Source organism: Bombina bombina, chromosome 5 (genome assembly GCF_027579735.1).
Source record: "Bombina bombina isolate aBomBom1 chromosome 5, aBomBom1.pri, whole genome shotgun sequence".
Classification (NCBI taxonomy): domain Eukaryota; kingdom Metazoa; phylum Chordata; class Amphibia; order Anura; family Bombinatoridae; genus Bombina; species Bombina bombina.
The window spans coordinates 573,512,490-573,537,186 of record NC_069503.1 but is presented as its reverse complement, the minus strand read 5'-3'; the positions used below and the strand labels follow the sequence as shown (position 1 = coordinate 573,537,186).

Sequence of the window (24,697 nt, the reverse complement as noted above, 5' to 3'; positions counted from 1 at the left end):
GAGAAAAGAGAGAGGAGAGAGAGAGGAGAGAGAGAGCATAAGAGAGGTGGAGAGGAGAGAGCAAAAGAGAAGGGGGAGAGAAAGAACAAAAGAGAGGGGGAGAGAGACAGCAAAAGAGAGGAGGGAAAGAGAGCAAAAGAAAGGGGAGAGAGCAAAAGAGGGGGGATAGAGAGAGCAAAAGAGAGGGGGAGAGAAAGAGAGCAAAAGAGAGGGGGAGAGAGAAAGCTAAAGAGAGTGAGAAAGACAGCAAAAGAGTGGGGGATAGAGAGCAAAAGAGAGAGGGAGAGCACAAAAGAGAGGGGGAGAGCGCAAAAGAGGGGAAGAGAGAGAGCAAAAGAGAGGGAGGAAAAGAGAGGGGGAGAGAATAAGCAAAAGAGAGGGGGGAGAGAGAGAGCAAAAGAGAGGGGGAGAGTGCAAATGAGAGGGGAGAGAAAGCGCAAAAGATAGGGGAACGAGAGTGAGGAGAGAGAGAACAAAAGAGAGTGGAGAGAGAGAGCAAAAGAGAGGGGGAGAGAGAGAGCATAAGAGAGGGCGGAGAGAGAGAAAAAGAGAGGGAGAGATAGAGAGAGCGCAAAAGAGAGGGGATGAGAGTGCAAAAGAGAGGGGAAGAGAGAGAGCAAAAGAGAGGGGGGAAAGAGAGCAAAAGAAAGGGGGGAGAGAGAGAGAGCAAAAGAGGGGGATAGAGAGAGCAAAAGAGAGGGGGAAGAGAGAGAGAGCAAAAGAGAGGGGGAGAGAGAGAGCAAAAGAGGGGTGATAAAGAGAGCAAAGGAGAGGAAGAGAGACAGCAAAAGAGAGGGGGCAAGAGAGCAAAATAGAGGGGGAGAGAGAGAGAGCACAAAAGAGAGGGGGAGAGTGCAAAAGAGAGGGGGGAGAGAGAGCAAAAGAGAGGGGGGAGAGAGCAAAATAGAGAGAGGGGGAAAGCGAGAGCAGAAGAGAGTGGGAGAGAGAGAGCAAAAGAGAGGGGGAAAAGGGCAAAAGAGAGGGGGGATAGAGAGAGAGCAAGGGGTGGAACAGCTGTACTGGAAAAAATGGCCCGTGTACACGGGGTTAGGACTAGTATATATATATATATATATATATATATATATATATATAAATATATATATATATATATATATATATATATATATATATATATAAATATATATATATATATATATATATATATATATATATATATATATATAGATAGATAGATACACGTGAGCCTCAAGACCACGCTATTAGATCCTCCCTCCCTAAAATAGCTTAGTCTTCGTATGTAAAAGCACTTATAACTTTTGCGTTCAATATTTTTATTAAAAAATAATTATCAGAGAGTATGTTAATATGAGTGTTACTGTACTGTACAATGTATTTTTGATGTATTTTGTTAATTTTTTTTTTCCTCACGTAATACTTAACCAAAACTTTTCAAAAGCACTATCCTGACCTACGTTAAATGTGATTACAGTCCCATTTACTTTCAACTTGTAATATGAATGGTCTTTAATATACGCCCAAAATGGCAGGTATATGCCCAATCGAGCGAGCGTTAGATAGCGCACCACTTGTAATTCAGCCCTATATTAGATGTTGCACTGATTAATCTATAATTACTGTTGTTACAATTATGTGTCGGTAAGGTCTTTCTGTAATTTGGAGGTGATAGGCTTTATACTTATTTTTCTTTGCGTTTCTAACTACATTTATAAATAAATAAATAAATATATATATATATGTATGTGTGTGTGTGAGTGCGCGCGTGTAATAGTTTTTTTTAATATATTTTACATGTGTTTTGTCATACTTTTGTACTTTTAATCTAGCCCTAACACTTTACTTCAGGTCTGAAATCATGCTAAATGTTTTAGCACTGGTATGCTTTGCACTTGAATGCAGCACATAACTTTACACCTTTAATATGAGTGATGCTTAGCACGGTAGCACTATCTATTGAGAGTATAGTAAACACTAAAGGAACATCGGCCGTGCTAAACATTCTCTGGTAATTCTGTTTTACCATGGTTTAGTAATACCAGATTGTGTGCTAATCTTAGTGTGGTACTGTGATATTGATAGCGCACCCTACGCAATCAATAGCACTCTAATTGGAATCTAGGCTGTTATGTTATTTGCATGGTGGGCATCTGTGCTCTTACAGATGATTATTTTTATCTCCAAGGTGTCACTACCCATAGATGTTCTACATAATAGGCTACATTGATCATACGCTACTTAACATATGTTAGTATTTATGGGAGAACATCAGGGTATATTTTAATCATTTAGAAAACATTATGCAATGTTTGTCATTGAAGTCTATTATGTCTTTGTCAATTATATACATTTATAGAAAAATAATTGTTACAATAAATAAAAAGAACGATCATTAATATAGTCTTAATTTCCATTACAGATTGACATTGATATATATGAGCCGCAAGGAATTACGTTTTTAGATGCAAATGCAACATTTGCAACAAATGACTTATGGCCAGTGATTCAAAAATCCTTTTCTGGAAATAAGGTAAGTTTAATACTGAGAACAAGAGACCATAAGAACTATTTGTTAATACATTCACTACTATTATGAGTACTTCATGTAAAGTAAATCAATAATAACAAAAAACATCTCTTTAGTTTTATCCAATATTCATTTCTGGGTTGCTCAGAAGAAATTTATTAACAAAATGAGTTTGCTAATACCTATTGGAAACACCTCCAGGGCAGCTGGACAGCAGCTGAAACTTAAATAAAATCAAATTAGTAGCTAGTGCTACATGCCAGCAGCAGCACAAAAAACATGGTTAGAAATTGGGCAAGAGATGGTCAATAATAAAAGTGAAGCTAACATACTTACTGAGTGATTATCAACTAACAAGGATATTACCAAATCATTGATTTTTTATAATGCATATTAGTAAGTCAAAACATTCTTGAGGGTTTAAGAAACACCCAAACATATGTTAATGTGATCGCACCTAAATAAAAAGTGCAATAGATTATGATCAACCTTTATGTTCGGGGGCTCATTCGAAACAACCCTGGTATTTGGGCTAATTTTTCTTTTCAACTCTTTTAAATTTTGCTTTTAAATGTAAGATTATTCATAATGTTTCCATACATTTCTTTAGATAGAATAAAATGTAGTCCAATTTAAACTGAGTGATAAGTTGAATCAGACTGTTCATGGGTCTTTGATGGTAAAGATGTTGAGAAGAAGCTTTCAGATGGTTCAGAGGACCACTCTTCCCTCAGCTTTAAGGGAAACTCAGGTTAGAATATTGCATGCAGATAATATTACGCCTAATTTGTCTAAATGGGTCCCTCATTGTGAAAAAGGCAATTCTCATCGGAACAAAGGATTTGTACAGCTAACCCCAAACATAGGTTTCTATATGGGCCTCGTCAGTGGAGGTGCAACTATATCCTTTTAGGCAGCAAGAGGTCCATGTCTGGTTGCCCTATATTACCTTTAGGGAGACTAAAATACAAAAGAGTGGAGCTCCACTGTGGGCGGATCTTGCTCAATATCACTGAAGAGAACTTCCCTGTAGTATATCAGTCTAACCCCATCAAAAAGGACAGTCCAGCTCTGAAATAACAATCAATTTTCATCAATTAGTATCTCTAAAATTGTTATAGGAAACATCAATATACATTTGAATGCTTAATAACAAATAAATGCATTGTTTTTTCCTTCTAGGGTCATATCTCCTTTAATCCAACAATTGACCAGCAGCGCTCATGTCCAAATTGTGAAACTACTTTGCTGGATGGAGATTTTACTGTTACATATGATGTCAATAGAGACTCCGCTGGAAAATTACAAGTAAGAAATGTTCCAGGCAGATTAGAAATAGATGGTTAAATTTGCTTAAAATGTACAACTTTGTTATAACAGATGAAAAAACTTCAATTTCTCAACCCATTAACATGAAAAAACACATTTTGAAACAAGAGACATAAAATTATGAGACAAGGCTACAGCCAAAACGTATGTATTCTAAGTCTACTTCCCTATATTAAGTAATCATAATTGTTTTCTCTGTTGAACATTGAGGCTCTGTGTAAAACTGAGGGATACATACAAAAATTTGTAATAGCCCCTCTCTAACATAAGACAATCTTCCTGGTGTGTAGATTTGAGAGGTGACACAATAGAGGTGATACAATAAACAGTGATACCCTGGAAAATGATAACGTTAGTGAAGCTCTCATAACTTGTGTTTCTGTTTGCATTACTGTTATCTAATTGCCAGAATGGCAATACCTACTGATGTAAAACAGATAGCAATGGTATTGTGGTAATGTAGAGTTCTATAGATGTATAACTGGTAGATAAGGTGTCAGGAACCTTTAAGCAGCCAAAGACTGCAGGAGTACAGCAGGGAACACACAGCAGACAAGCTAGTTAGTAACTTTGCCAGGGTCAGGTACCTTTATCCAGTCTAATATTACAGCAGAACAACAGGGAGCACAAAATGGACAGACCAGTGGACAAGCTAGGATCAGAAAGCATATGGGTAAAAAGGAACACAATGTGTGTGCAAGTTCACGTATTCCACCATAGAAGTCAATGGAGCAAAATACATGGGGGGGGGGAGCTAACACCAAACTCGCGCACAAACCTGATCACATATTCTTATGTGCACTAACCCGACATGAAAATGTAAATATTTCACATCCCATTGTTCTTCACATAGCAGAATATGTTCTGTTTATTCATAAACACATATTTCTATTTATATCTGTTATTATCTGGTATTTTGGTATAACATATATATATATATATATATATATATATATATGATTATATATAGGTATAGATATATACAGATATACATATATATATATATATATATATTTATATATATGTATATGAATATCTATTTAGAAATACATAGAACATATTCCCCTATGTGCAGAGCATTAGAATGTAAAAATATTTACAGTAAATACTTGCTATAAAACTTTCGGCCAGATTACGAGTTTTGCGTTATGAGGGGTGCGGTGCTAACTTGCACATTGTTGTCACAGCTCACTTCCCTACAGCGCTGGTATTACAGGTTTTTACAAACCCGGCGTTAAAAGGCAAGAAGTGAGCATAGAGCAAAATTGAGCTCCATACCGCACTCCAATACCAGCGCTGCTTAAGTCAGCGGTGAGCTGGTTGTACGTGCTCGTTCACGATTTCAACATAGACATCAATGGGGAGAGCCGGCTGAGAAAAAGCCTAACACCTACAATAAAGCAGCGTAAAGCTCCGTAACGCAGCCCCATTGATTTCTTATGGTTAAACACATTTTATGTTTACACCTAACACCCTAACATGAACCCTGAGTCTAAACACCCCTAATCTTACACCTATTAACCCCTAATCTGCTGCCCCCGACATTGCTGACACCTACGTTATACTTATTAACCCCTAATCTGCCGCTCCGGACATCTCCGCCACCATAATAAACATATTAACCCCTAAACCGCTGCACTCCCGCCTCACAAACACTAGTTAAATATTATTAACCCCCTAATCTGCCGTCCCTAACATCGCCGCCACCTACCTACATTTATTAATCCCTAATCTGCCACCCCCAACATCGCCGCCACTATACAAAATTTATTAACCCCTAAATCTAAGTCTAACCCTAACACCCCCTAACTTAAAGTGACAGTAAACCTCAAAAATAATGTTATATAATTCTACACATAGTGCAGAATTATATAACATTATATTAGCGCAAACATTATAAAACATAATTTCCCCTTTTAATTTTTTTTAAAAACGGCTGTTTTACAGACCCGCTCTCTGTGCTCTTCTGAGCAGGTCTGTTTATTTCACACAGCACATCGGGCCAGCTGTATAGTCACAGCCCAGCCCGACCGCACCATTATACACAGTGCAGCTCGCTCCTGCTGTCAGACAGAGCAGGAGCGAGCTGCACTGTGTATAATGGCGCTGTCGGGCCGGGCTGTGACTATACAGCTGGCCCGATGCGCTGTGTGAAATAAACAGACCCGCTCAGAAGAGCACAGAGAGCGGGTCTGTAAAACAGCCGTTTTTTAAAAAAATTAAAAGGGGAAATTATGTTTTATAAAATGTTTGCGCTAATATAATGTTATATAATTCTGCACTATGTGCAGAATTATATAACATAATTTTTAAGGTTTACTGACACTTTAAATATAATTAAAATAAATCTAAATAACTAAATAATTCCTATTTAAAACTAAATACATACTTACCTGTAAAATAAATCCTAAACTAGCTACAATATAACTAATAGTTACATTGTAGCTAGCTTAGGGTTTATTTTTATTTTACAGGCAAGTTTGTATTTATTTTAACTAGGTAGAATAGTTACTAAATAGTTATTAACTATTTACTAACTACCTAGCTAAAATAAATACAAATTTACCTGTAACATAAAACCTAACCTAAGTTACACTAACACCTAACACTACACTACAATTAAATAAATTACCTAATTTAAATACAATTAATTAAATTAAATACAATTAATTAAATTAAATACAATTACCTAAATTACAAAACAAACAAAACACTAAATTACAGAAAATAAAAAACAAATGACAAGATCTTTAAACTAATTACACCTAATCTAATAGCCCTATCAAAATAAAAAAAGCCCACCCAAAATAAAAAAACCCTAGCCTAAACTAAACTACCAATAGCCCTTAAAAGGGACTTTTGCGGGGCATTGCCCTAAATAAATCAGCTCTTTTAACTGAAAAAAAAAATACAAACCCCCCCCCAACAATAGGATTGAGCTCGCATTCTATTGGCTGATTGGAACAGCCAATAGAATGCAAGCTCAATCCTATTGGCTGATTGGATCAGCCAATCGGATTGAAGTTCAATCCTATTGGCTGTCTGTAAGTGAGCAGTGAGGGAAAACTGCTCGTTAGCACCGCACAGCTTCTAACGCAAAACTTGTAATCTAGGTGAAACTATGCTGAATATTAATTAGACCACACTGCAAAGAGATCCTAAAATACAATAAATAATAGAAAATCTGTTGCTTCCAGGTGACTAATATCAATTGGTCTAATTTCATAATATTCATAATCTTAAAAAAAAATATCCAGGGATTTAATGCCTTTGCTATGTGTTATATATGTCAACAAGTTCCCGGGATAATACAAGTTAAGGAAATTGCACCATTTAAAAGTATACTGTACCAATAACGTTTAAAAACAAGTTAAAGACAGATACACAATAGGGCCACAAGTATACAGACACCTGAGCATCACCCTATATGATCTTGTTTGACTTCACATTTACAAACAATGGTAATTTATATGGAGTTGCCCCTCTTCACTTTGCAGCTATAACAACCACATTTTTTTTATAGGGAGGCTTTTTACAAGATTTTGGAGTGTGTTTGTGGGAAATTGTGCCCATTCAGCAAAAAGAGCATTTGTAAAGTCAGACACTGATGTTGGATGGGAAGGTTTGGTGTTAAATTGGGTTGAGGTCTTGGCTCTGTGAAGACCACTTGAGTTCCTCCACACCAAATTTGTCAAACCATGTATTCATAGACCTCACTTTGAGCACAGGGGCACAGTTAGCTAATAAAAAAGGAAAGAGTCTTCCCAAACTGTTAGCACAAAGTTGCAAGCACACAAGTGTTTAAATTGTCTATGTATCCTTTAGCTTTATGATGACCCTTTATTGGCACTAACATTCCTATTCCCAACCCTGAAAAACAGCCACAGACCATTATGCCTCCTTTACCAAACTTTACAGCAGCCACTATGCATTCTGGTAGTTAGTGTTCTCCTGGAATGCACCACACCCAGATTCTTCAATCAGAATGTTCCAGAGTCCAGTGGTAACAAGCTTCACACAACTCCAAACGATGCTTTACAATTCTCATGTTGATGTGAGGCTTGTTTACAGCTGCTCCACCATGGAAACCATTTCACAAAGCTCCTGATTCACAGTTTTTGTGCGGCTGTTGTTTCCAGAGGCAGTGGAGATCTCTGTTGTGGGTGATGTAACAGATGATAGGTGATTTTTACAGGCTACTCTTCAATACTTGGTGGCCCCACTCTGTTTGTTTGTGAGGTCTACTATGTTGTGGCTGTGTTGTTGTTGCTCCTAGGTGCTTCTATTTCATAATAAAAGCTCATACAGTTGACCAGCATGAATTTAACCAACTGGCTTGTAGCAAAATGTGGCATCTTATAGTTTAATGTTACTGAGCTCCTCAGTACAACTCATTGTATTGCCAATGTTTATCTATTGAGTTTTTATGGGTATCTGCTGAATGTTATGCACCTGAACTCAATAATTAGTATTGGTGTGCACATACTTCTGGCCATATAGTTTGTGCCATTTTTCATAAATAATAGCAACATTTGTTATTCAAGTATAATTTATTTTCTGTACTATCAAGTACTTTATTATACATTTGGTAGAACTGTGCAAGGCAATCCAATTTGTTTAGTTTAAAATTCATTCATTTTGAGCTACACTGCAGATTCTATTCATTTTTCCTTTATCTGAAGCTGCAATCAGCTATATCTTTTTACATTTTTCAAATCTATTTTATTTTCAAATGTATTATTTTCTTTTATACATGCAATTTGTATGCACTGTAATTTAAAAAAAAAAAAAAAGTTTAAATAAAGGTACAGTACAGTGAGTCTATACATACATGTTGTTTGAATTAGTACAATTTGGTGTTACTCCTGCACTGTCAGTAACACCATATTATTGTGTCAATCATTTTACTGAGTTCACACACTCAGTTCCCATACCACACATACTTCATAAAATGTGGTGTTACTCCTGCAGTGTCTGTAACACTATGTTATTGCATCAACCATTTAATTCATATTCCACTCTCATTACTAAAGGCTTATTATTTCCTCCACACACTCAACTTTCATGTTTGAGCAGCACCAAGAGTGTAGCTTTTTAAATTTAAGATGTTGAAGGAAGGCAGCATTTTCAGAAAAGTAGAGCAGCAGCAGCAGGAAAATAAAGTCTCAGTAACTGGTGCCAAAACTTTGGATCCCTCACCCTGGCAGTGGTTGAAGGATATCGTATTTGGGTAGCACCAAGAGTCTAGCTTGTTGAACTCAAGGTGAGGAAGTTAGACAGCATTTTAGAGGGGTTAGAGTAGTAGCAGCAAGGACATAAAGTAATTGATGATAAGACTTTGGACACCTCACCCTGGCAGTGGGTGGAGGATATTGTGTTTGGGCAGCCCAAAGAGTATAGCTTGTTGAACTCAAGGTGTAGAAGGAAGGCAGCATTTCTAGAAGAAGAAGAACAGCAGGAACATAAAATCTCAGTAATTGGCTCTAAGCCTTTGGATCCTTCACCTTGACATTGGGCAGCACCAAGAGCGTAGCTTTTTGAACACACAGTGTGGTTTTAGAGGAGGTACAGCAGGAACATAAACTCTCAGTAATTGGTGCTAAGGCTTTGGATCCCTCACTCTGGCTTTGGGTAAAGGATTCGGATATATTATGTGTGGGAAACACCAAGAGTGAAGTAGCTTGTTAAACTCAAGTTGTGGAAGGAAGGCAGCAGCTTTTGAATGGGTTGAGCAGCAGCAGCAGCAGGAACATAAAGTCCTAGTAATTGGTGCTAAGACTTTGGATCCCTCACCCTGACTGCGGGGAAAGGATATATCATATGTCGGAAACACCAAGAGTGTAGCTTGTAGAACTCAAGGTGTTAGGCTTAAAATCCATCATACTATTAATACTGTGGTATGTCTGTTCCATGGACAGAGCTGTGCAATGTTCCTTAAGGATCCACACCATTGGATTAAAGGCAGTATATCTAGAGAGTTGGCCAAAGCATAAAGTAACAAAGACTCAGTAATTGGTGCTAAGACTTTTGGAACCCTCACCCTAGCAGTGGGTGAAGGATATATCATGTGTGCATAATGCCAAGAGTGTAGCTTGTTGAACTCTAGGTGTGTAAGGAAGGTAGCATTATTAGAGGGGATAGAGCAGCAGGAAGAGAAAGTTCCTTTGTTTTAAGGAATTGTAGCCAGCCTCAACCTTTAGTAAGTAGGTACTATGTGAGTTTTCACAAACAAAAAAACAACTATCTCTTCTTATGTTTGTTTTTTATGTGTTCATCTTGCATCAAATTAATACTTTTTGAAGTCTAAGCAGCAGTGCAAAGGAAATAGAGATAGAATGTGTGGCGTGTGATGTCCCAGTATTTCCCTAGGCTGGTAACAGGATATGTCGGCATCAGGTGTCAGGGCTGAAGAGCACACAGTAGCCACAAAAACAGACGTGTTTCAGCCCTATTACATGCCTTTTTCAATGCTAATACAGACAAACATAGTTCCTTCTATACTGGACTTTAAATAGCAATGTTACCGGTAACTGCCACCACACTATTGACCATGCCCCCTTTGACCTGAGACCGGTATACACCAATCATCATAATGAGGGGGCGTGTCAAACTGTTCCAGGAACTGCTTCTACTACAGCAATTGCTCTTACTATTGCAAGTGCTATTTAAAGTCCAGCACAGGAACAACTCGGTTTGCCTGTATTAACATGGATAAAGGCATGTAATAGGGCCGAAATGCATCTGCTTTTGTAGCTACTGTGTGCTCTTTACCCCTACCTATAATCCAATCCAAAGAAATGGAATCCAGCCTCATTTAGAAAGGTAGAAATTCTTTATTAATTCCACAACATGGGTAGAGGGACAAGGTTTTGGTCACCTATTGGAACTTAGTCATGTCAGTACATGACTAAGGGACAATAGGTCGCCCGAAACCTTGTCCCTCTACCCATGTTGCTGGATTAATAAAGGATTTCTACCTTTTTAAATGAGTATGGATTCCATTTATTTGGATTGGATTATATGTAGGAGTTGGAAAGCCCTGGACTCTGTGCCTCTGACTGGTGGGTGCTGTTCCCTTGATATATAACTGCTCTTCACCCCTGATGCTGATGTTTTCAGCTATCAGCCAGGAAACAGGGGGATGAATCACATAATGTTAGTTTATAATATTCTAATTAAAGATGTGGTATTTGTTTTGGGTAATATAATTCCCCTTTTTTACTCTCTTATAATAAAGATGTGTATTTCAGTGTTTTTTGACTGCTAACCCCCCCTAATCTCTTTTTCTTCTTTTTTGTCTAATGGTTATATATTAAGGGGTAGCACCGGACATAGCCATATGTTTTGTGGCTTTGGGGCCGAATTATCAAGCTGCCAATTAGGGATGGGCGAATGTGTTTATAATCGAAATCGAATGTTAGAACGAATGTTATTGTAGAAATTCGAGTTACATAATAGAATGTTGATAAGAACGAATATTCTTAAAAATTCGATTTTCGAATGTTATTTATAGTTTTCGAATGTCACATTCAAATTCGAATGTGACATTCGAATTCGAATATCACATTCGAATTCGAATATTACATTTATAAAACACAGTATTAGACTAGAAATACTATTTCGAATTCGAATGTCACATTCGAATCGAATATCACATTCGAATCGAATATCACATTCAAATCGAATATTACATTTAAAAAACACAGTATTAGACTAGAAATACTATTTCAAATTCGAATGGGACATTCGAATTCGAATGTCACATTCAAATTTGAATATTACATTTAAAACACAGTACTAGACTAGAAATACTATTTCAAATTTGAATGTGACATTCGAATTCGAATGTAGCATTCAAATTCGAATATTACATTTATTAAACACAGTTGTAGACTAGAAATACTATTTCGAATTTGAATGTCACATTCGAATTCGAATATTACATTTCGAAATTGAATGAATACATAGCTAAACATTCTATTATTCGAACGAATATTTTCGAATTTTATTGAAAAATTTGAAAACGAAAATTTGAAAATAGAATGTTAGAATGTTATATAAACATTCGAAATTCGATTCGAGCGAACGAATGTATCAAAATTCGTTTTAAATTTCAAATTTTTAGAAATATTCGCCCATCCCTACTGCCAATGTAGCAGTTTCCATGCGAGCCATGAGGCTCGCCGGAAACATAAGTTAAGAAGCAGTGGTCTTAAGACTACTGCTCCTTAACTTATCCTCCACCTCTGAGGCGGCAGACAGCAATTATTCCGATCTGATACGATCGGGATGATTGATACCCCCTGCTAGTGTCAATCTCCATTTAGCGATGTCAGGCAGACATGATCCACTACAGCAGTGATGTGCGGTGACTTCAAAGGCTGGTGAGGCAGTGTCTAGGAATCGGATGCGCCTTCATTCTTTAGATATCCTTTGTTGAAGAAATAGCAATTGCACATGGGCGAGCCAATATCTATATGCAGCCACCATTCAGTATCTACTGAGCATATTTAGATATGATTTTCAACAAAGGATATCTGATTTTCTTCATTCTTTTGATATCCTTTGTTGAAAAGCATATCTAAATATGCTTATAAGCTATCGAGCATATTTAGATATGAATTTCAACAAAGGATATCTGATTTCCTTCATTCTTTTGATATCCTTTGTGGACAAGCATATCTAAATATGCTCAGTAGCTAATGAGCATATTTAGATATGATTTTCAACAAAGGATATCAAAAGAATGAAGGAAATCAGATAGCTTTGTTGAAATTCATATCTAAATATGCTCAATAGCTACTGAGCATATTTAGATATGCTTTTCAACAAAGGATATCAAAAGAATGAAGAAAATCAGATATCCTTTGTTGAAATTCATATCTAAATATGCTCAGTAGCTACAGAGCATATTTAGATATGCTTTTCAAAGGATATGTGTGTGTAGTGTATATCTGCATGTGTATGTATATGTGTGTAATTGTATACATGTGTGTGTGTTTAGTGTATATCTGCTTGTGTATGTATATGTGTGTAATTGTATACATGTGTGTGTTTAGTGTATATCTGCATGTGTATGTATATGTGTGTATACATGTATGTGTTTAGCGTATATCTGCATGTGTATGTATATGTGTGTATACATGTGTGTGTTTAGTGTATATCTGCATGTGTATGTATATGTGTGTATACATTTGTGTGTGTTTTTGCCTTTACAACAACACAAGTACATTAGTTATCATAATATCTAGTTGCAAGTTCAACACATACAAACCAAAATAATGTAACATGTCTATCTATTGTACGTTGTTGTATTATTTCTATCTAGAAATAAATCTCACCTCCATCTTAGCAAAAAGAAGAAAAAGAAAAAAGAGAAAACTTTGTGGCCCTTTGAGACAGAAGTTTGGACACCCCACAATCTACAAGAACACAAGTGTGTGTGTAATAAATAATATCAACTAACTAACTTCATCAAGTGCCGCCAGCCGCCACCTACCTAAAAAAAGAATGTGTTCAATAGATTGGCAGCCTCAGTCACTCACTATAAGTCAGACTCAGAGTCACACAAAGCTCCCTCCCAATAGCCCCTACTCGTCATTTAACCAGGTATATTTTTCACAATTGAGCAGTGACAGCCATTTTACCCCATGGCTGCTAGTAACATAAAAATCAACATTTTGTCTCTCTGCAGTCTGCACTCTGCACCACAAATGAACAGCAGTTTGACCCCCTTGACTGCCACTTATTTACTTCTGCTCCATATTTGTAATGCAGTGATGCATATGAGATATTTTACATTAATTAAACCTATGGACTTTAAAAAACTGGACAAATAAATAACTAGTATCAATAATTTCCACTACATATTGCCTATTATTTAAATACACCTCTCCTCATTTACATCTTGCCTTCCCTAGGTAGAACAAAAAATTGACTTGCAAATTTTTGGATATGGACAGTTGGACACCATTGATAATTGGGGGTATTTCAGTAATTATTGGGGTTCTTAGCAGCCCCAAGATCCCTCTTGAGCTGACTCAATAGGTGAGAGGTTACATAAAATGGGTGACTTGATTTAATAATAATTATTACTAGTAGTAGTAAATAACCAAAAACAGGCTACAGCTTTTATAGTGACTGAGACGACAAGGAAGTTGGTTTCTTATTCAAGCTGTTTCTTATTCGGGAAATTCTGTTTCTTATTCATGGAAGTTGGTTTCTTATTCAATTTTTTTGTCAGACTGCTTTAAATTTACTTTAAAATAAAAAAATCAGTTTTATTAAAATAATAATATGATTCATATAATGTAGTTACACAGAGGTGGAATCTCTTTATATAACAATTAGATATACAAACTTGAAAAAAGGGCATACGTTGGCACCACTACAAATATTACTATTTTGAATAAATAACATATATTTTCAAAGGGTTAATAACCATTCGGCCACTGATTTCACTATGATTTTATACAGGGTAGATCCCATTCCCCCTCCATGTCATTCAATTGTTTTTAGCCTGGCCCAATGGTGTTTTTGCCACAGAAATTGATGCCAACACTGGCATAGGTGACATAATTCTCATTTTTGAATAAGTAACAGATATTTTCAAAGGGTTAATAACCATTGGGCCACTGATTTCACTATGAATTTATACAGGGTAGATCCCCCTCCATGTCATGCAATTGTTTTTAGCCTGGCCCAATGGTGTTTTTGGCACAGAAATTGATTCCAACACTGGCATAGGTGACATAATTCTCATTTTTGAATAAGTAACAGATATTTTCAAAGGGTTAATAACCATTGGGCCACTGATTTCACTTTGAATATATACAGGGCAGATCCTCTTCCATGCCATGCAATTGTTTTTAGCCTGGCACAATGGTGTTTTGGCACAGAAATTGATGCCAACCCTGGCATAGGTGACATAATTCTCATTTTTGAATAAGTAACCGATATTTTCAAAGGGTTAATAACCATTGGGCCAGGCTAAAAACAATAGCATGGCATGGAGGGGGATCTACCCTGTAGATATTCATAGTGAAATCAGTGGCCCAATGGTTATTAACCCTTTGAAAATATCTGTTACTTATTCAAAATTGAGAATTATGTCACCTATGCCAGGGTTGGCATCAATTTCTGTGCCCAAAACACCATTGGGCCAGGCTAAAAACAATTGCATGGCATGGAGGGGGATCTACCCTGTATATATTCATAGTGAAATCAGTGGCCCAATGGTTATTAACCCTTTGAAAATATATGTTATTTATTCAAAATAGTAATATTTGTAGTGGTGCCAACGTATGCCCTTTTTTCAAGTTTGTATATCTATTATATAAAGAGACTCCACCTCTGTGTAACTACATTTATATGAATCATATTATTATTTTAATAAAACTTATTTTTTTATTTAAAAAAAAATTGAATAAGAAACCAACTTCCATGAATAAGAAACAGAATTTCACGAATAAGAAACAGCTTGAATAAGAAACCAACTTCCTTGTCATGTGACTGAGCCTGCTGGGGCCCTGGGCCATCTTTTCTTTTCTTTTAGGCGGCACTAAGTTGAAGTTAGATAACTTGAGTTGAACTTGTCAACTTGATATACATTTATTACAACGAACTTGCAGCCTCGCTGCCTCTATAGTCAAGGGAAGTGACTTGAGTCACTTGACTATTTTGGCAGCGAGGCTGCAAGTTCGTTGTAATAAATGTATAAGTTCAACTTCAACTCACGTTATCTAACTTCAACTTAGTGCCGCACTGCCGCCTAAAATAAAAGATTGGCCCAGGGCCCCAGCAGGCTCAGGAGGACAGGAGTCACTATAAAAGGCTGAGGCCCGCCACCGCCACTGACAGTCTGACACCTACCTAAATCAATCTAATAGTAATCACAATTATTATATCACAATACATAGTCGATTCGAACTTCGAAGTTAACACAGTCACTGTCACACAACAACAACAGAAGAAGACAGTGAGTCAGTCAACCTGAACCCCAACCCCGCCACCACTGACCTACCTAAAAAGATGCGCCGCCGCCAAATATAGATAACAAGTACAACAAGACAAGTTGAAGTAGTCTTCTACGCTCCGGTTGCATGCAGAGGCGTAACTAGAAACCACAGGGCCCAGGTGCAAGAATCTAAGAAGGGCCCCTCACCCCCCCACCCCCCACCCAAAAAAGTGAGTTTTAAACATATATTATTATTTTTTTTAACATTTATTACAGAAAAAAATGTGAATCAGATCACGTCTGCAAAAGGAGGTACCCTGTGCGAACTGTCTGTGAGATGGTCTGACCCCCCCCTATTACTGTATATAGTGACACTGTTTAACCCACCAGTACTGTTTATAGTGAGTCATTGACACAGTCTGTAATCTGCCGGTGAGATGGCTGGCCTGACCCTACCAGCCCCAGTACTTTATGTCACAGACTACTGTGGTCACTTTATAGTCCTGCCCCCCCATACTGTATATAGTGGTACTGTATAGTGACACTGTTTACCCCCTCCCCTCATGCTGTAGTAACAAGGTCTGTAATTTGATGGTTCCACAAACAAACACAATTGCGACCTCAGCACCCCCTGTAGCTTTGCCCCTGGACAGACAATAAGCACTGTGATATTACTGTGACACTGGCACCAATTAGCTCAGACAATAAGCATTGTGATATTACTGTGACACTGGTACAAATTATCTGAGACAGATAATAAGCACTGTGATATTAATGTGACACTGGCACCAATTAGCTCAGACAATAAGCACTGTGATATTACTGTGACAGTAATATCACAGTGATTATTGTCTGAGATAATTGGTGCCAGTGTCACAGTAATATCACAGTGCTTATTGTCTGAGATGCTTGGTGCCAGTGTCACAGTAATATCACAGTGCTTATTGTCTGAGATAATTGGTGCCAGTGTCACAGTAATATCACAGTGTTTATTGTCTGAGATACTTGGTGCCAGTGTCACAATAATATCACAGTGCTTATTGTCTGAGATACTTGGTGCCAGTGTCACAGTAATATCACAGTGTTTATTGTCTGAGATAATTGGTGCCAGTGTCACAGTAATATCACAGTACTTATTGTCTGAGATAATTGGTGCCAGTGTCACAATAATATCACAGTGCTTATTGTCTGAGATAATTGTTTCCAGTGTCACAGTAATATCACAGTACTTATTGTCTGAGATAATTGATGCCAGTGTCACAGTAATATCACAGTGTTTATTGTCTGAGATAATTGGTGCCAGTGTCACAGTAATATCACAGTGCTTATTGTCTGAGATAATTGGTGCCAGTGTCACAATAATATCACAGTGCTTATTGTCTGAGATGCTTGGTGCCAGTGTCACAGTAATATCACAGTGCTTATTGTCTGAGATAATTGGTGCCAGTGTCACAGTAATATCACAGTGCTTATTGTCTGAGATAATTGGTGCCAGTGTCACAATAATATCACAGTGCTTATTGTCTGAGATAATTAGTGCCAGTGTCACAATAATATCACAGTGCTTATTGTCTGAGATGCTTGGTGCCAGTGTCACAGTAATATCACAGTGTTTATTGTCTGAGATACTTGGTGGCAGTGTCACAGTAATATCACAGTGTTATTGTCTGAGATACTTGGTGCCAGTGTCGCAGTAATATCACAGTGCTTATTGTCTGAGATACTTGGTGCCAGTGTCACAGTAATATCACAGTGCTTATTGTCTGAGATACTTGGTGCCAGTGTCACAGTAATATCACAGTGTTATTGTCTGAGATACTTGGTGCCAGTGTCACAGTAATATCACAGTGCTTATTGTCTGAGATGCTTGGTGCCAGTGTCACAGTAATATCACAGTGCTTATTGTCTGAGATAATTGGTGCCAGTGTCACAGTAATATCACAGTGCTTATTGTCTGAGATACTTGGTGCCAGTGTCACAGTAATATCACAGTACTTATTGTCTGAGATAATTGGTGCCAGTGTCACAGTAATATCACAGTGCTTATTGTCTGAGATAATTAGTGCCAGCCCAGTATCACAGGATATATTGCTTGAAATCACAAAAATGTATTGTGCTATCATCTATGATATAACACTTACAGAATGCCAAAACACCATGATTGTCTTTCTAAATGAGCTTCTGTCAACACCAATAACAAATAGATTTTATTAACATATGATTATAAAATGTTCTGATATAATTTTGTTAATTAGACTGGTACAAAAATAATAAATAATTACAGGTTTGCTTGGTAAAAAGTGTTAATATTGAATATGCTAATAAATATACTTCAAAAGTATAAAAATAGTTGTATGATCTATATTAAAATGTAAATAAATTAATGTATAGAAAGTATACATGTAACATTACTTTTAAGGAAAAGAAGTACAGATCTGTATATGACATCCATAGATAACTGCATGAGAGGTGCAGACAGTGGGACCAAGAGGCACGCGATGCTATAAAGGCACAAGCCACAGAAGCACACGCTGCTAGTTACAGCCATCATTATCTGCTTGTGGAGCCCCTGGTACTGTGCGTCTTATATGCAGGTTCTCATATATTGTAAACTCCTAGTGCTGCTAATACCCCAAAACTCAGACCCCTGATCACATTACATCTCCATTCCATTTGCACCCCTCTGAGTCAGCACATTAAGGCTACTACTGGTCACATTTTATTTAAAAACATCACAAGTGTTTGCTCAATTCTGAATCTGCAGGTGCGTAATAGTCCAGCAATGTATTTGCAACTCCTCTTACACTTTTCTAAGTCCAAATTCTACACTAAAACTTTTATAAACACTCCACAAATAAAGTGAATTTATGAGCCAGATAATACAAAATAATACAACCCATTTTCACTACTTTCCTTAAAGGGACAGCATACCCTACATTTTGTCCCCTTAAATTTGTTCCCAATGATCAATTTTACCTGCTGGAGTGTATTAGATTGATTACAAATAACTAATTTTCCTTTATTGGGCATTTGAAATCGGTGATTTTGCCTGTGGTATCTTTGCTTATACTGAAAGTTTTTACACTTAATACTAGGCTTATAGAAAAGCTGTGAAAATGTAGCTAGGAGAAGAAATTACACTCCCAGTAGGAGGTAGGAGAGATGAGTAACACAATATTAATGTTTAATTGTTCCCTCCAAGTTTACAGATAGAGATAATAAAAAGAAGCATGTGTGTGTACAAAAAGGGATAAAATAAGGCTATATGATTTCCCTGCAAGCTCAACCCATTTTGATGGGTTGTGATTTTAAAGAGAAAACAGCTATAAACCTAAAGAAGCATTCTAATATATTATGCAGCTGGTTTAACAAGTCATAATTTGGAAACACATTGAGGGGAAAAAAAAATTCAGTTCACTGTCCCTTTAACCACAATCATAGCGAATGCACATCTTGTAAAAATCCCACCCGGTGTCTCCTGAGCTGTATCCCCTAAATAACTCCAGAGATGTACACACTGATTTAGCCTACACCCCAAGCTCTGTTCCTAATCCAGAATCATTCAGCAAGCAACATCCTTTACCTCCAACCTCATCCTGCATCCCACTGCGATAATATCACTGAAACAGGTCATCACCAGTCAATAGTGAGTATTCCCAGTATACTAGCATATTATTTTTGGTCAGTTAATATCTAGATCAGCAATACATAGTGTTACAGAAGCATTAGTTATTTTGTTGTGAAGAGCTTATTTCCCAGCAGCAATGCCTGAACCAGCAAGCCAGCGCCTAAGAAGGGCTCCAAGAAATTTCATTTCATAAAGAGTTAACTCTTTTTTTTTCAGCTTTTAGAAACTATTGTCTAATCACCTCTGGAGCCAGACTGCTAATTGATAAGATGAACTTGTAAACTTGTTATCTTAAGTACTGTAATCCTATTGTGGCCTGTCAAAGGACAGTGCTCTCTATCTAAATGTGTGATGGGGGATTTTGTGCTTCCCCCCCTCTCCCCCTGGGAGTGCCCTGTGTGCATGTAACCTTAATAAAAAGCAGGCTGGGCATCCCAGTCCTGAGTTCTTGTTTTGACCCTCAATCGCAGCGTTGACTCGTTTTTGTGGGCAGAAGGGTATCCTAGCTGTACTGCAGCTAAGGGAGATTATTCTATATTTGCGAGACTCATATAGAATACTATGGAAAGCAGCTTCTCCCCTCTTTAGCAATAGGGATCCAGGCTACTAAGCGGTCCATCTCTCAGCGAGACTAAGGGTAACCGTAACATTTGGCGGCAGCGGCGGGATTTTGCTGGATTTCCTAGGAGAGGTACAGAACGGATGGAGAGCGCTTACGAAAAATTGAAACGTACAACCCTAAAGGATTTACTTGAAAGCAGAGGGGGGTACGCCAGCAACCGGCCGAGGAGAGAGCTGATCGCAGAATTGACCGAACTGGATCAGAGCTTCACAATGGCGGAAACACCGACCACGATTAGTGACGAAAAATCCAGGATTGTTCGGGAAAGGCTCTCATTATACGGGCCGAACCCCTCCATGGAATTGGTACAGCAGTTGATGGCGGAGGCGGACGAGGATATACGAGAGACTCGAGCCCACGAACTCAACCTAGCGAACGCACACCGCAATGCTGAAGCCCTGCAGGTAATCATCCCTGTCGAAAATGCTGGGAGGCCCAAGATACCCTATGCGGCATTTCGACCCTTCCTAGAGAGCGAGACAGGGATTGATGAATATTTGGCGGACTTCGAAAGGCAATGTACCCTGCACCAGATTCCCAACAGAGAGTGGCCCACGATATTGTCTGGGAAACTATCCGGGCGAGCCCTGGAAGCCTTTCGTACTCTGGGTGCTGAGGAAGTGACACAGTATGAGCTAGTTAAGGAGACACTGTTGCGACGGTACGCTGTAACTCCGGACACGTATCGCCGACAGTTTCGGGGCACGGAAAAGAAGCCTAACGATACCCATATGGAATGGGCGCACCGAATGCGGAGAGCGGCAAATCACTGGCTGAGCGGAAGTAAAGCGGTGACTGGGGAGGAAATTTTACAATTGTTTCTCTTAGAACATTTTTATAATGGCATGGAACAGCAAGGGAAGGAATGGCTGCGAGACAGGCGGCCTTCTACCTTAGATGAAGCAGCCAAATTGGCCGATGAACATTATGACTCCCGTCTTCACGAACCCATGAACTACCGAGCTCCAGCACGGGTCGAACCCAGAGAGGTTTACCGTGCACCCCCTCGTGCTGAATTCCGAGCCCCGGTGCCCACAGGGCCCGTCCAACACTCAGGACCACCCAATAACAGCTCTGAGCGTCCCAGACCGACTTGCCACCGATGCAAGCAACCAGGGCATTTCATGGCTAGCTGCCCCCTTAATACGCACCAGACACCCAGGAATTACAATTACCCCTCTGGGTCCTATCGTCCGGCCCGGGCCCTCTGTGTTAACCAAGAGGCCCCTATGGAGGGATATGTGGGGCCGCTTCACGAGGCAGACCCTGTATATGCTGCCTCAGATAACCGCCAGCACCATCGGCAGAGGGTATGGCTCGAGGGGCGATCTACCGAGGGATTGCGAGACACAGGGGCTACTATCATGCTGGTACAGAGTCATTTGGTGCCAGAGCACAAGCGATCTGGACAGACTGTGGCCGTTAGAGTGGCGGGGGGGGATGTGTACAAAATTCCAACAGCTAAAGTGCATCTTGATTGGGGAGCGGGAAAGGGGGCTGTGAACGTGGGCCTAATGGATAATTTACCTGCCGAAGTACTACTGGGCAACGATTTGGGCCCCATGACTTCTGCCTATGCTCCAGTATGCAACAACGAGGCGGACCCAGTGACTACACGGGCCCAAGCCCGGACGGAGCGAGAGCTTTCACCAGTGCGGGAGACACAGGTAAGACCTACCCCGACCTTGCCTGACAGTTTAGGCCCCATACCCTGGGACACCCCAGATGCTTTCGAGGCAGAGTCTAAGACTGACCCGACCTTACAAAAGTACCGGGAACGAGCAGAGACCGGAGGGGGCGGGGCAGATAACGAAACATTCTTATGGGAAAAAGGGAAACTATACCGCTGGACAGAGAAAAGGGGACAGCATAGGCGACAGCTGGTAGTGCCCCACAAATACCGTCAAGAAATCCTCAAAATAGGCCACGACATCCCCTTAGCAGGCCACCTAGCCGTTACCCGTACCCTACACCGCATTACTCACACGTTCTTTTGGCCAGGGGTGCACGCTGACGTTAGAACTTACTGTAACACCTGCGATGTGTGTCAACGAGTAGGAAGGCGAGGCGATCACCCTAAAGCCCAGCTAGTAAATATGCCCATTGTAGAGGAACCCTTCAGCCGGGTTGCTATTGACCTAGTGGGACCACTGGCTACCCCTAGTCCCTCCGGTAAGCGATACATTCTTACCGTAGTGGACTACGCTACCAGGTACCCAGAGGCTGTCGCCCTATCCAACATACAAGCGGATACGGTAGCGAATGCACTAGTACAGGTGTTCTCCCGGGTAGGATTTCCAAAAGAAATCCTATCCGACCGAGGCACCCAATTTACGGCTGAATTGACCCAACAACTCTGGCAGGTTTGCAAAATTAAGTCCCTCCTAAGCTCCCCATACCACCCCCAGACGAACGGGCTGTGTGAGAGGTTCAATGGGACCCTCAAGCAAATGCTCAAGACGTTCACTCAGGAATACCGAGACTGGGAACGCTTCCTGCCGCACCTCCTATTTGCTTATCGGGAGGTGCCCCAGGAAACGACAGGGTTCTCTCCCTTCAAGTTGCTCTACGGAAGAAAGGTACGGGGACCCCTAAACCTGATCCGGGAGCACTGGGAGGGAGAGATGGAGGCTGACGGTGTCCCAATTGTGCCATACGTGCTGGAACTCAGGGACCGAATGGAGCAATTAGCCAAATCCATGCGGGCTAATCTCCAGTTGGCCCAGAGAAGACAGAAAGTATGGTACGATCGGGGGGCCCGAAAGAGAATCTTCACCATAGGACAAAAGGTGTTAGTACTTAAGCCGGTGAAGACAGACAAATTGCAGGCATCCTGGCAGGGTCCCTACCAGATCGTAGAGAAAAGGGGAGACACCACTTATGTGATAGCTAGCTGCCACGACAACAATCTTAGAAAGACATTCCATGTAAACATGCTCAAGGAATATTTTGAGCGACCAGAGAACGTGACGGCCGTATGTTGTTCCCCTCAGGAAGACCCCGACAGTTTACCTATTCCAGACCTATTAGAAAAGAGCCTCCCCACAGGTATAGTGGCGCAGGTTCAGATAGGGGACCGACTTAGCCCCACTGAAAGGGAGCAGCTCAACCAACTCCTCCAGTCCAAACACCTCACCTTCTCCCCGAAGCCAGGGTACACTACTTTAACCACCCACCAGGTAGATACTCCGGGACAAGCTCCCTTGCGCCAGGCTCCGTACCGAATCCCCGAAGCAGTTAGGACAGGAATGAAGAAGGAGATCGATGAGATGCTCCAGCTCAGGGTAATTGAGCCCTCCGATAGTCCCTGGGCCTCCCCAGTTGTCTTGGTGCCCAAGAAAGATGAGACCACCCGGTTCTGCGTAGACTATCGGAGGCTCAATGAAAATACCGTGACGGACGCTTACCCTATGCCCAGGGTAGACGAGCTACTCGATCGTATAGCCAGGGGAAATTACCTGACCACTATTGACCTCTGCAAAGGTTACTGGCAGATTCCCCTGGCCCCGGAGGCTATCCCCAAGTCGGCATTCGTCACCCCATTCGGCTTATATCAGTTTAGGGTAATGCCGTTTGGGATGAAGAATGCCCCAGCTACATTCCAGCGCTTGGTGGATAGGCTCCTGGATGGCTTCCAGAGTTTTGCTTGCGCCTACCTGGACGACATAGCGATCCACAGTGAGTCCTGGGAGGACCACTTAGCTCATGTGGGAATGGTTCTGGATCAGATCCGGGCTGCTGGCCTGACTCTGAAGCCAGAAAAATGCCACTTTGGGATGGCCGAGGTACAGTACCTGGGTCACCGGGTGGGGTGTGGAAAGCAGCGACCAGAGCCGGCCAAAATAGAAGCTGTCGCCAATTGGCCCACCCCCATCACTAAGACTCAGGTCCTAGCCTTCCTGGGCACGGCAGGGTACTATAGACGGTTCGTACCAGACTACAGCACACTTGCCAAACCCCTGACTGACTTGACCAAGAAGAACTTACCTCGACAGGTCCTGTGGTCTCCCCACTGTGAAACGGCTTTCCAGGCTCTCAAAAATGCTCTAATTAACGCTCCTGTCTTGGCGGCCCCAGCCCTTAACAAACGTTTTATCGTCCATACAGATGCTTCCATGTTCGGGCTGGGAGCCGTCCTCAGCCAAGTAGGCGAAGATGGAGGGGAGCATCCAGTTGCCTACATCAGCCGGAAGCTCCTGCCCCGCGAAGTCAGCTATGCAGCGGTCGAAAAGGAGTGTTTGGCTTTGGTGTGGGCATTAAAGAAATTGACTCCCTATTTATATGGTCAGGAGTTCACTCTGGTCACCGACCATAACCCGTTGGTGTGGCTGAACCGGGTCTCTGGAGATAACGGCAGGCTATTACGTTGGAGCTTATCGTTGCAAACCTTCAATTTCACCATTACTTACAGACCTGGGAAACAGAATGGCAACGCCGACGGGTTGTCCAGACAAACCGACCTCAGCCCCGCATAACCAGCGGTCTGGACAGCCTTAGTCTGCCCCGAAAAGGGGTCAGACCGTGTCTGCCAGAGTGTTCCACAGAAAGGGAGCAATGTTACAGAAGCATTAGTTATTTTGTTGTGAAGAGCTTATTTCCCAGCAGCAATGCCTGAACCAGCAAGCCAGCGCCTAAGAAGGGCTCCAAGAAAACCGT

At 40.4% G+C, this 24,697-nt stretch overlaps 1 protein-coding gene across 1 annotated transcript in view; it reads left to right on the top strand.

Annotated features, from left to right (window-relative positions):
* Positions 1 to 24,697, top strand: part of LOC128660593 (inter-alpha-trypsin inhibitor heavy chain H3) — a 342,570-nt gene that overhangs the window by 49,795 nt on the left and 268,078 nt on the right. The window contains exons 6-7 of the mRNA XM_053714519.1: positions 2,399 to 2,509; positions 3,689 to 3,814. Coding sequence (XP_053570494.1) covers positions 2,399 to 2,509; positions 3,689 to 3,814 — 237 coding nt within the window. The remainder of the gene's footprint in view (positions 1 to 2,398; positions 2,510 to 3,688; positions 3,815 to 24,697) is intronic.